Source organism: Acomys russatus, chromosome 22 (genome assembly GCF_903995435.1).
Source record: "Acomys russatus chromosome 22, mAcoRus1.1, whole genome shotgun sequence".
Classification (NCBI taxonomy): Eukaryota; Metazoa; Chordata; class Mammalia; order Rodentia; family Muridae; genus Acomys; species Acomys russatus.
Genome location: NC_067158.1, coordinates 8,140,945 through 8,153,506, shown reverse-complemented (window position 1 = coordinate 8,153,506; position 12,562 = coordinate 8,140,945). Strand labels below are relative to the sequence as shown.

The window sequence follows — 12,562 nt, the reverse complement described above, 5'->3', positions numbered from 1 at the left end:
ACAGTTTCTTCAGCATCTTCATTACCAGTCATCCACAAGGTGTCGGTGCAAATCTACTTCACATGATTTCCAAAATGACTTCATGACTAACTCACAAAGAGTCCTGAAAGCTAGCTGGAGCTCTGTATGTTTTCTGGAGAGGAGGGAAAGGGGCGATGGCCCGGAAGAACAATGCAGTCCAACAAAACGTTAAAAAGTTTTCAATCAGCCAGCCTGTTTCTGGCCGGGGACCTAAGATCGCGACGCGGGGACAGGTCTGGCCTAAGGCTACTGAAGAGCGCACTTCTCCTCCTTCTTGGCCATCTTGCCTTTGTTTTGCTCCAGAGTTCGCTCCAAATGCTCATCTTCTTCTTCGGCCCTGGGTGTTAGATGACAGGAAAGCGAGAGTTATTTTTCCTCATAAAGGGCAGACTATCACAGTGGAACACAAACTATCTGGATCCCTCGTGGCAATGGGAGGGCGGCACAAAGGCACTGGCCCGAAATGAACTTTCTATAAACTTCTTGACGGGTGGCTTCCCCTAGACCACACCCCACCCATCCCTCACTCACTGCTTCTCTTGAGCGTCCAGGTCCCTGACAAGGGCGTCTCGCTTGTCCACCAGGGCCACTAGCTCGTCCAGCAGGAGCTGTTCCCGTCGCTTCTGGGCTTCTGTCTTCTGCCAATCTGCAGGGGGCGGGAGGCCAGTTACCACCCGCAGGGACTCAGCGCTCTGCGAACCTGCCCTCCCCTTCCCGCCTAATCCGGTTTCCTAAAATCTCAGCAAACTGGGCCACTAGTTAGTGTTTGCTGGGGGAGTTTGGCTGAGGAGGTGAGGGTTTCACACCCTAAACCCTACTTTGTAAATACTTATGCAAGATTGCTGCGGCAGGTTAGGAGCCTGCTAGAAACCAGGTGTGAGCCAGTGGTTAGGCGGGAGGCAGGCACCTGAAGTCAGGCTCAGGTGGGGGAGGGGAGCTGGAGTCCAGAAGAGGTTGGCCCAGGCGGGCTTGGGGCCGAGTGAGTGGATAAACGAGGAGGCGGGGAAGCAGAGAAAGGGCTGGAGAATCTGCCCGAGAACCTACTCTCCTCCCCACCCCCACTCTCACCCCAAACAGCCCATTCTTCGCTAATTTCCTCCCCGCTCTATTTTAGCAGTTGGATGTAGCTCACACTGGGCGCCATATGCTTCACAATAACTTTAAAAGTAGTGAATCGGCTAATTAGCATTTTTCTTTGAAGTAAAAAAATAAATTTGCTCTGCAATATTACACGGCAGCTCTCGATCGCATCACAGCCAGTTTTCTTTTGGAGACATTTGCTCGGAGCTTTCAAATGGAAGCACTTTGCAAAGGGAAAAAAAAAAAAAACCCACATATTTCTTTTTCAAACTCCCATGTTAAAGGTCAGAAAATGCGCGGGGCAGTGCTTTTTCTGAGGGTGGGTGGCCATTTTTATGCCAGTTTTAGTACTCAGTGATATTCATAACCTAACCTTTTCAGCTTTGATAATTTCCTTAAGATGAGCAGCAGTTTCACTTGATAAAAACAGGACCACAATCTAACATTTAAAACACTTTTGAAACCAAAGCCAACTGCTCTCTGGCCAGACTGTAAGGGCTTGTAGCTGTCAATCAAGCCCCAGTCTACCCCGCCTCCCTCATTAGGAAGGTAAACAATGAAAAGAAGAAGTAGATGATGAGGAGATAGGGGAACAAATGAGGACCTGGAGGGGAACAGGACACCAGTTTTAAAGGGGGGCTGGGGGGGCACCCTGGCCAACGACTCTTACAGCCCCCTCCCCCAGCAAATACACTTTCCAAAAACCGGAGGAGTGCAGTCCTTCGGGTTCTCTCTCCAGTGCCCTGGGCAGTCATGTTAAAACTCACATGGCTGGTGCTTATTCAGATAAACCTAACAATGCTTATGCTGGTTACCATGTGAATCTTCACAAACCACACAAGAATGTGCTGGTTCAAATCCCCCCCCCGCCCCCCCCACCTCCAGAGCAAAATTTATTCAAGACAGCAAACTGCTCAGCAGCTCTATGAAAGCAAATGGTGCCACAGGGAATGCTATCTTTTTTTATTTACAAATTAAAAATGAGATGCATCATCATGCAGTAAAGGTTAGTGAAGCTGGGAGAACAAGGAGTTTGCTCGGTTTTATCACTGTTCCTTTCACAAGCTCAAACACACCATGCCAGTTATCCACACTCCACACAAAACATCACAAACACAAACACATCCAATGACTGACTGGGATTATGCTCTCATTTAAAGGGTGAAATATCCTACAGCATGGAGCGGACGAAGAAAACTTATGGAGAACTGTGTTTGAATTTTAATGTAGAGAAAGCAAACCTATCACAGTTTAACTCTCTGGACCCAAGCAGCTAAGGGCACAGGAATGCTGGAAATATTTCTAATCTGTTCTTGTTCTTAAGTTGGTCTTACTCTCCAGAGCGAGTGAAGTAACAGGCTTTGTGACTGGGAGGATCCTTAAGATAGATACTTTTAGGCAACTGTAGTTCTTAAAATATCAATTCAGAAAAGATCCTGAAGTTGTGACTAAAATTTATAATTATTAAGTTAGTAGTTTTAATAAATAAGAAATTACAATTACAGGTATAAGATTTGTAATTCTTTGCCTTAAGATATTTTGGTAAGTTTATAACCAGGAAGAACATTTTTTTTCTACCCTACATAAATGTAAATTAAACATTTTAACAGAGAAAGAAACATTTAACAACAAATACATAATTTTTATTAAATTATTCCTCTCAACTTGACCACTTAAAAAGGCTTTACTTAATTATTTAAAATGCAAGGATTTCATTAACACTGGAAAGTTAAATGTTAACAGTGTAAACACATGAGAGTTTTGTAATCCCTGAAATACTGAATATTTTTAAATCTCATTTTTCCCTATCTCAATAACATTTCCCATACTTGAAAAAAAATTAAACTGAAAATATATTTAGGTAGTTTTTTTAAAAAAATATTTTTAGAGTCAAATTTAACTGATGTCAGAATTTAAAATACTGTAATAAAACTGGAGGGTTTTTGCTATTAACTGTTATTGCTATAATTGATATAAGTAGTCAAATACAGAGCAAATACCTATGTGCAATAAATAGATTTTATCTTGGCAAGCCTATACTTTCATCTTCTGCTTCCTTTCTCACGGTAGGAATGAATTATATTATATATGCATATATACACTTATATACTAACATTATATATATATATATGAATGCTAACTGAGAAATTAGTAAACTATTTTGATAATTTAAAATACTGCATTCAAAATTGATCAAGACTAACAGGTAGGTTCAAGCTAAGTCTTCGCTTCACCTGGGTATGTCGTCACATCCAGGGTTACTAGTCCCCTTGTCATAACTGCAGGGAACCAGGCGCAGCTGCTGCAGCAGCCACAGCTAACGGGCTGGGTGACCTGGCTTTAGCTTGGACAAACTACAATGTGAGTTCTGATCAATTTAAAGATTCCAGTGTACTTTTGGTACGGAAGCCATAGCCTCTCACAACAAATAGGATTAAATTTGATGGTGCATTTGAGCCAAAGTGTTGAAATAAAGAGATTCTGTTTATGTCCATTTCAACTGAGCTGTTTGTTAATTTGAAAAAACAAACAAACAAAACAAAACCACCTTTTCATATATAGGGCTAATTATTCATGTCCCAATTCAGTTTATTTGGCGAAGTTGTTAATTACCGTGAGAAAAAAAGGCAAGAGAAATACCCATCAACACTTCAACACTTTAACAGAAAGACCTAAAGTTCTGGTGAAAACCTTCCCAGTCCAAAACAGCCTGGCACTTTGACGAAAATTAACAGCAGTTTTGTAAAGAGCACGTTGGGGGATTGCACTCAAGTCTTATCTTTAGTTCCAGTCAACTAGCAATCCTGAAAGAGTTTGCCTCATCATCAGAACAGGCCATTGATAGGATTCTACTGTGGAGCCTAATCAATCCGTGGAAGACTGTGGCTGTGCTGTGTAACAAAGCTAAAATAGATTTACAAATGGGGTTTTAGGGGATAAGCTCCTCCACAGGATTACATATTGATTTTAAATATAAAAAGCTTATCATATAAACCATAACTACAAAAATAGTGAACCTGTGCATAAATCCTTTTAGAAGAGCACCCACTTCAAACTCTAAGCCAAGAATAAATCAAGATGTACAAATCCTAGAGAAGATCCATTTCTTGTGCAGAAAATGAACATGCCCCTCTCTAAAAAGCACACCCCAATGTGTGCAAGAGTGAATTTGTCTTTCCTGAGGGCGCATTAAATAATCTGGAACAATAACTCCAAAAACTATAGAAAAAGCATGTGAAAGGTGGTTGTTGGCTTGAGGGAGTCTTCCAGCTGAGCTCTGTAGAGTGGCAGCTGGGACACCACCACAGCAGAGAGGGAGAGGGTGGCTCACACTCACAGTGATGCAGGTTCTCAGAGGAATGGGTGGGTTAAATGTTATTATTACTATTATAATTTTTTGCTTTCCAACCAGAGTGTGAATGTTTCTTTTTCGTGTGCTGTGGCTACTGCTTTCCTCTGCTTTCTTGCGAGTGCATGCCTTGAGTGCAAGTCACTTGGAAAGGCTTTAGTCTATAACGCTGGCTGCGGAGAAGTTACTGGAAGAAGAGGACAGCATTTTTAACGAAAAGCAAACAACACAAGACTGTTGCTGTCTGCTCCCATGTTCCCCTCAAGGGTTGGGAAAGGCTGCTGACACACATGTGTGTCCGTGCTGAGGCGGCCTGCTGATGTCCTGCCAGATACTGCAACAGGCATCTCTCCAAGTGTCTCCATTTGTAACCAACAGACTGTTCCCAAGATTCCCTCCCCCCTCCCTTAGTGAACTGACACAGAGATCTGAGGCACAGTCACATACAGGACAATGCAATTTAAAATGTGTGTGTGTTAGAGAGGAAACGAAGGAAAGAGGGAGGGAAGGCGAGGGGAGCCAAAAGACTAATAGCTGCATTTAAAGCTAAAAAAAAAAAAAAAGGTTTTTATTGCTCCTCTGTATGTGTAAGAACCTCAGGCAGAAAAAAATGGTCGATTCTAAGGCTACATATACAGATGATGGCCAGTGAGACTGGGATGTTCTTCATGTGCAAGGGTGTTATAAGATGCATATTTAGTAATAATACTGGTTTGGGGAATAAAGACTGTATTTCATCTCTAACCTAAAAGCCAATTATACTACATAAAGCTGTATTTTAAGGACAATTTATCTTTTTATACAGAAGAAGATGGATATAAAGACAAATTAAGACTACTTTACATTGAGTGTAATGAACAATGAGCAGACTGTATAACAGGTTATATATTACATACAGATCCATTATACATATATTTTGCTTATATAGTAACTGCTGCATGTACTTCTCAACTATTTAACTTTTTGATCTCTTTTAAAAACCAGACTATAACTACATCTAAATTATCCCCAAAGGAAAAATATCATTTGGTGTACTAGCGTATTTTATTGCAGTGACAAATTTCACAAAAATTCCAAAATAATTTTGAAATTTTAATAGTTATCAATTTTTGATAACTGTATTTGATACAGTTAGCCATTTGAAGAAAATCATCTAAGTGAAGCTTTTAAAAGCAAAGTAAATTGAGTTTTTAAATGAAGATATACAAATGTTGTCAGTGATATTATCAAGTGAGATTATAGGTATAAAGGTAATTACAGTAAGGCTTCCATGACATACAAGGTCACTGATAAATAGGCCTTATTTTAGAGTAATATATTTTAAAATATTTTAAGAATATAAATCTTCACTTGGCTTTCACTTACAAACTTAAATTTCTAGTTTCTGAACTAATTAGGATTGACTTATGGATCAGGTACCTTATCAGGTGAAAACGAAATTACCACGGACAGTCAATGGGTTAAGAGGTCAATACAGAAGAAGAAAATCAATTTGCATTGATTAGACAAAAGATCTATTTTACAGAGCCCAAAGGATTAGCTTTAAAGCAAAAATCTTTGAACTATAAGGCATTTTAAACTAAGAGATATAAGAAGAGCATTATAAAACACTTCAGACTTAAAAAAAAAAAAATACAGTAAATGCTAAACTTGAGCTAGCTGCTGCTCACTTACATTATGACTGTGCACAGGATTTCTATACATTCATATCAGTGACTTACAAAAAGTGTGCAAGTATTTAATTTCCTCTTGCATCAACCATTGCCCACATATTTACTCAACAGGAGTGAAATCAGGCTGGGTGTGGTGGCTTCCACCTGCCATCCCAGCACTTGGGAAGCTGAGGCAGGGGCACTTCCATGAGACGGCAACCAGCCTGGGCTACATACTGAGTTGTAGGCCGGACTGCTGGCCAGACTGAGGTGAGGAGGGAGACCCTGTCTAAAAACAAGGCAAAGGAAACAGAACAGAACAACAGGCTCCTATTGATAAATAATCAAAACAATAAATCTTCACTGAAATTCCCCAGTGGAAATAACTTTACAATGCACATAAAAATGTAGCTAAAATAAATTAGCTCATACATTTTATCTCTTACAGAAGTTTAGTTTGACTTAAAAGTGAAGTTCTATAACCGTAAACACAATGATTAACTATCTAAATTGACTCCATGAGCATGTTTTTGGATACTGTTTTCTGTCTTCAAAGCATATTGTAATTCCTGTAGGTACTTAATAGAACTGACCTAGCCAAACCAGATATGTATAGCACACTACTGACAGATGACACCTCACAGCCCCCACCCCAGCTCTTACCTTCAATGGCCAGCATGGCCCACCCCACCCCAGCTCTTACCTTCAATGGCCAGCATGGCCCACCCCAGCTCTTACCTTCAATGGCCAGCATGGCCCACCCCAGCTCTTACCTTCAATGGCCAGCATGGCCCACCCCAGCTCTTACCTTCAATGGCCAGCATGGCCCACCCCACCCCAGCTCTTACCTTCAATGGCCAGCATGGCCCACCCCAGCTCTTACCTTCAATGGCCAGCATGGCCCACCCCAGCTCTTACCTTCAATGGCCAGCATCGCCCACCCCAGCTCTTACCTTCAATGGCCAGCATCGCCCGCAGTTCCCGGTTCAGCAGCTCATACCTTCGCTCCAAGTCATGTTCTTTTTCCCTAGGCAAGTTGTAAAAAGTTCATCAATATGCTAATTACTAAATCATTAAACACTTAAAAGGACCTTTAGTGTACATTGATTTTAGGAGTCATAACTGACTTTTCTATTTAACTTTAAGCTACTCTAAATAAATGATACATAGACCTCAAATCTCCTTCAGTTGAAAGTTTCTAGTATTGCTCTCTTCCTTCAATTTGAATGGCACGGAGGGATACCCTAATCTAAGTAAGCAGTCCCACTCAGACATGCTTCTTGTATCATGTCAGGCCGAAGGCCCTGTTGTAATGTGTTACTCACAGTTCACAGTAAATATTCTTATTAAAAACTTCATGTGAAGAGAAGAAACACAAATGCCAGTGAGAACTGAATACACAGACAAGTCAACGTTTTCATCACAACCTCTTTTCCCAAGTTCAAGCAAGGTAGAAACCAAAATTAGGGTTTTACATTCAAATAAAGACATGCATAATATTGGCATACCATAGGAACACTGCTAGCTAATGAGTAGAAAGGCGTGAGCATTAATTTCTATACTGAGCTGAATATTAAAGACTCAGATTTTTTTTAAATCTGGTCTGGTCTCCACTGAACTTTAATCACTACACTCATAACAAGGTCAGGGAATTAACTTTTTACCCTGAAGTTTATATAATTCTACCTATAGATAATTTCTTAATGGAATTTTATTATTTAACTTAGAATTTTAAAAACAAACATTAATTTTGCCTTTCTGGAGGGGTATCCTATAACCCCAAGTGAAAGCTAATCCTCTTCTGCACTAAGGATTTATTTCTTAAACACAACAATTGGCAGCTGGTGAAAGGGTGCTGCAGTCCTAGCTGTGAGCCTGACTAACTAAATTTGTTCCCCAGAACCCACATAAAGTAGAGGAAGAGAACTAACTCCACAAAGCTGTCCTGTGGTCTCACACACCCATTGTAGTTTGTGCACTCATGTGTACACACACACACACACACACACACACAAATTTAAAAATACTTTATATGCAAAAATTGTTCCTTATTCCTTGACCTTAAAAGCCACATTTGCCCAGTGTCTATCAGTCTATTTGCAAATTCTAAAGTGTTCAGATGAACATTTTTATATAGCAGCCATCTAAGGAAAGGAAAAAAGGCAGGTTTAGTAAATATTAGCCCAAAGATGGCCCTGACAGAACCCAGGACCAGCCAGCATGGGGCTGGGTACTCACAGAAGCGACAGCTGGTTCATCCTCCTTATCAGGGCATTTTTCTTATTAACTAGCATGAACCATTCCTGCATCATGGCTTCCTCTTCTTCTGTGTTCCTTCCTGCAGATCACAAGCCAAAAAAGCAAAAAAGCAAAAAAAAAAAAAAAAAAAAAAAAAGTTCAGTCCAACTTTATACATTTCAAGTGCTCCAAATGTGCATAATGTACTGCTACTTGAGTCCAAGGCCTGGAACACAGCAGTATGTAGAAACTCAGGTGCGATTTTTTTTTTTTTCTAGAGCTGGAACTTCCGCAGTATGCATTCTAGTCCCCTAAGTGTACCTGTGGAGCCTACTAACATCAAGCACAGTAAGGAAAATGCCCCACCTTTTAAATCCTCCCCAGAAGCCGACTTGCTACTATGTTTCAATGAGGAACTGGAAGGTTATTATCATGAGGACTAGCGGGGAGACCAGAGAAGTCCAGAGATGCTGTGAAAACTTTACTTTTAACAACTTCATCATGGAAAGTAAAAAAAGTGTGTGTACCACTTAGGACTCATTGACTGTAAAAGAGAAATTACTTACAAGTTATTAAGTGCACTGCAAATGACAAGACTACAAAAAGACACAGCCCAAAGTAGAAAAATTATTACAATGAATAGAATATTAAAAGAAATTTCACTAAAGAGACGCTCTAACATTTCAATTGGATTGTGAAGTAACTCTGGCCCAGAGACACTGTACTTTCACTCACACCCGTTCAGGCATGTCCATACTCTGTCCCCCACACAGGACTGTGATCCATTAGAGTACACCCTTGACATTGATGAGATCATAACCAGCACTGTGCAGGTCGCAACTGAACTGAGAGAATACTTTGGAGGGGCATTTATCTTCTTTCAAATTATACCAAGTTAAATTTGTAGTCCTTTCGCTGCCCCCCAACCCCACTACCCCCACCCCAAGTTTCACCCATGGTTGTTTTATTACTTTGCTAACGCGTTATTTAATATTAACAGTCCATATTCTGCACAGCATTCATGGGGTAAACAGCTAAGGCTGTTTTGGACATGTTCTTTTTAAATGTGACAGCACCATTTAAGAATTGAAGACATTCCTGAGGGGGATTTCCTCCCCCTGTATATGCTCATAGGGTATCAAGTCTCTTCTTGGCTACCTGCTGTCCTTCCTCTGAGTGCCACCAGGTCTCCCCATCCAGGGGACATGGTCAAATATGAGGCACCAGAGTTCGTGGAACAGTCATAGGGGAGGGGAATAAGGGGAAAATGGGAAGGAGGGAAGAATGGGAGGATACAGGGATGGGATAAACATTGAGATGTAACAAGAATAAATTAATAATAATAAAAAAAAGAATTGAAGACATTGCTGGGCGTGGTGGCACACACCTTTAATCCCAGCACTCTGGAGGCAGAGGTAAGCAGATCTCTGTGAGTTCAAGGCCAGCCTGGTCTACAAAGTGAGTCCAGGACAGCCAGGACTACAAAGTACGTTCCACAGAACAGTCAGAACTGTTACACATAGAAACCCTGTCTTGAAAAACAAAAACAACAACGTGAAGACATTGAGTCTATTTAAAAATTTCAGAATTTTTACAGAAGCATATCTGTATTTAAAAAGTCTTCTTTAGCACCTCAACCCTCCTCACTTCAGAACTACTTTTCTCCAGAAGTAGGCACTGTCACCAACATATGCTCTTCTATACCACAGACCGCCATGACCATCAACACGTGAGTACACCCTGTCCACAGACACAGACTTCCTGCAACTTCAGTGAGATGATACTGTATAGTACCCAATTGTGCATTCTGTCATGTTGCCTAAATATTTACTTTATAAATTATGGAAATGCCATAATTAAACTATTTATACATTAATAGAAATTTAAAGAACGTATAGGAATATTCAAAGCAGATCTGTGTGCAGAACGTTGTGCACAGACTTCAGAGTACGCTGCCTGTCATCGGGGGACAGTAAGGACATACATGACACACTGTTAAAACTCAATGTGTGACGACTTGAGATAGATTCTTTCAGAGACTGAACAAAAGTCTTTATTGTTTTACAGTATTTTTTAATCTCTCCTTTAGGGTAGCTGGTTTTGTATTCACTTTGGACCATGTGATGTCTTGACACTGGTCATGTGATACAGGCTGCGATAGGCACAAATCCCTGGGTAGCAACAAAAGAAGAAAGAGTAAAAAGAAAAAGCTGAGAAAAAGCTTGCAGTTTGGAAAAAGGCCAAATGTACCCCGGTGAAAGCGTTTTGATCAGTGAAATGACACATGGGTGCAATATTAATAGGTGTAGATTTTATACTATCCCATTTTCTGATTAAAGACCCAATTCTTATGTTCACAACTCAAGTGGCTTCTAAAGATACAAACATTAAAACTTTGTTTTGAGTTTAGCTTGCCCTGTAATTGAGGCTTTCAGGGAATACTAGAAGCAGCCAGCTTACTCTTTCATTAGCATTGTTTTCTTCAATGGAACACTGCCTCCTACGTTTAACAATATTGACATGGAACTGTGTGATTGTCTCTTTAAGTCATGTCTGTATTTATAGGTAAGAATCAAAGATAGCTCCATGATTGTTAGGAAATGACTACTAATAAAAGAAGTTCATGTTTTAAAGGGAAATAAGCCTAACAAACATTTAAAGTCACATTTACACATTGCTACACAGCTTACTTCTATTCACTGAAAAATGAAACAAAACAAAGCAAAAACAAAACCATAACCAACCCTGTGTCCCTAGTCCTCATCGGAGACAGTATGCAGGGATGCACAGCTATACTCAGCCTAATAATAAGAAACTAGTTTCTTCTAACATATCACTACACTATTGTTTATAGGGATTTAAAATTTTTAAATTTAAAAGCTTTTAAAAGCCAGTAAGTTGAACCATTACAAATTAATCCTGACTTTAATAACTGGTTAAAGACCCCTTCAGCTTTATAAGCAACAAAAAATATTAAAGCCTCTGATCGCAGCGAGCTTTTCTCATTTCTCTTCTAACCATTTGTTATTTAATCCAATACTAGTAATCCAATTTGTCCATCAGACTTTTAAAGGGCAGAATGCAACTTCCTCCGCTTAGACACTTTTCAAAGTACAATATATTTTTCAAATGAATGCTGGATGTTTCATTTTTCCCAACTGTTCCTAGCTCTAATGCAGGAGGAAAAAAAGAACAAGATGAACATTGTTCATACTGATTAAGTAAGAGCTCATTAAAGAGCTGTCAGCGCGGCACTTTGAATATGCATGAAGCATATAATCAGATCTAGTGCCGTCAGTGGAGGAGAGCACCGTAAGCACAAAGGGTTGATTTAATTACTTAGAGTGGGCTGTGGTGGCGAAGCCGTCTTGTTAGTGCAGAAAGAAAAAGAGGTTGTATTCTGGCACTGTGATAGAAAAGGCAGTTTTGGCTTCTGCCACAATACCTAATCTCAGAATAAAGCACTTTACACTGTAGCTGAAAATGAGGACTGCCATTATAAGATGCCCATAAATCATTTAATCTTGTTTAACCTTACCTTGTAACTACCTTGTCTTTCAAAATTATTTTAAAGTTGTAACTGCAACTACGTTTCATCACTGTAGAGCCAATACTGATTGATACTTCTGTAAATCCTAAATTCTTTTTCGTTTTGTAACCTGAAAAATTCATGGCTTAGACTATTGAAGGCCACTCGGAAATAAGATATGACTAAAATAAGATATGAACTAGAAGTTCAGTATACATTTACTAAAATGGCTATGTATTACCAATAGAATATTACAAAAAGGAGTTTTCACCTTAAAATCATTATAATCTTCAGTAATAAACATATAAAATATACAGTCTGTCTCCTTGAGGAAGTCTGTATTGGTGTAGGAACATGGCATCTTTTTGGACATCAAATGTCTTAACATGAGATTTTTATTTTATTTTAATCAGACACTATAGTTGAACAAACACCAAGTAAGCAGGGAGAAGAAGAGGAAAAATAATAGTGTGCCAAGGAGACTTCATACCCATCTCCCTTTCATGCAGGTAATAGAAGTCACAGAAAGCTGCTCCTAAAGGCCAGCAGTGAGACTGTGTGAATGTTTAATAATGTAGTTGAGGATAGCAACCACTTTTATATTTCAACTTAAAAAGATTAAAATTTAGTGTGATTTCTTTCAGTAACTTATTCAGTCATCCAACAATTTCTTTGTGGTTTTCATTTATTCTT

At 39.5% G+C, this 12,562-nt stretch overlaps 1 protein-coding gene across 14 annotated transcripts in view; it reads right to left on the bottom strand.

Annotated features, from left to right (window-relative positions):
- Ehbp1 (EH domain binding protein 1) overlaps nucleotides 1-12,562 on the bottom strand; it is a 257,309-nt gene continuing 244,747 nt past the window's right edge. For all 14 annotated transcript variants that reach the window (XM_051165325.1, XM_051165324.1, XM_051165329.1 and 11 more), the window contains 4 exons: nucleotides 8,341-8,440; nucleotides 7,056-7,129; nucleotides 553-667; nucleotides 1-358 (listed from right to left, as the gene is read on the bottom strand). In XM_051165325.1, the coding sequence (XP_051021282.1) occupies nucleotides 268-358; nucleotides 553-667; nucleotides 7,056-7,129; nucleotides 8,341-8,440 (380 nt within the window). In that variant the 3' untranslated portion in view covers nucleotides 1-267. The remainder of the gene's footprint in view (nucleotides 359-552; nucleotides 668-7,055; nucleotides 7,130-8,340; nucleotides 8,441-12,562) is intronic.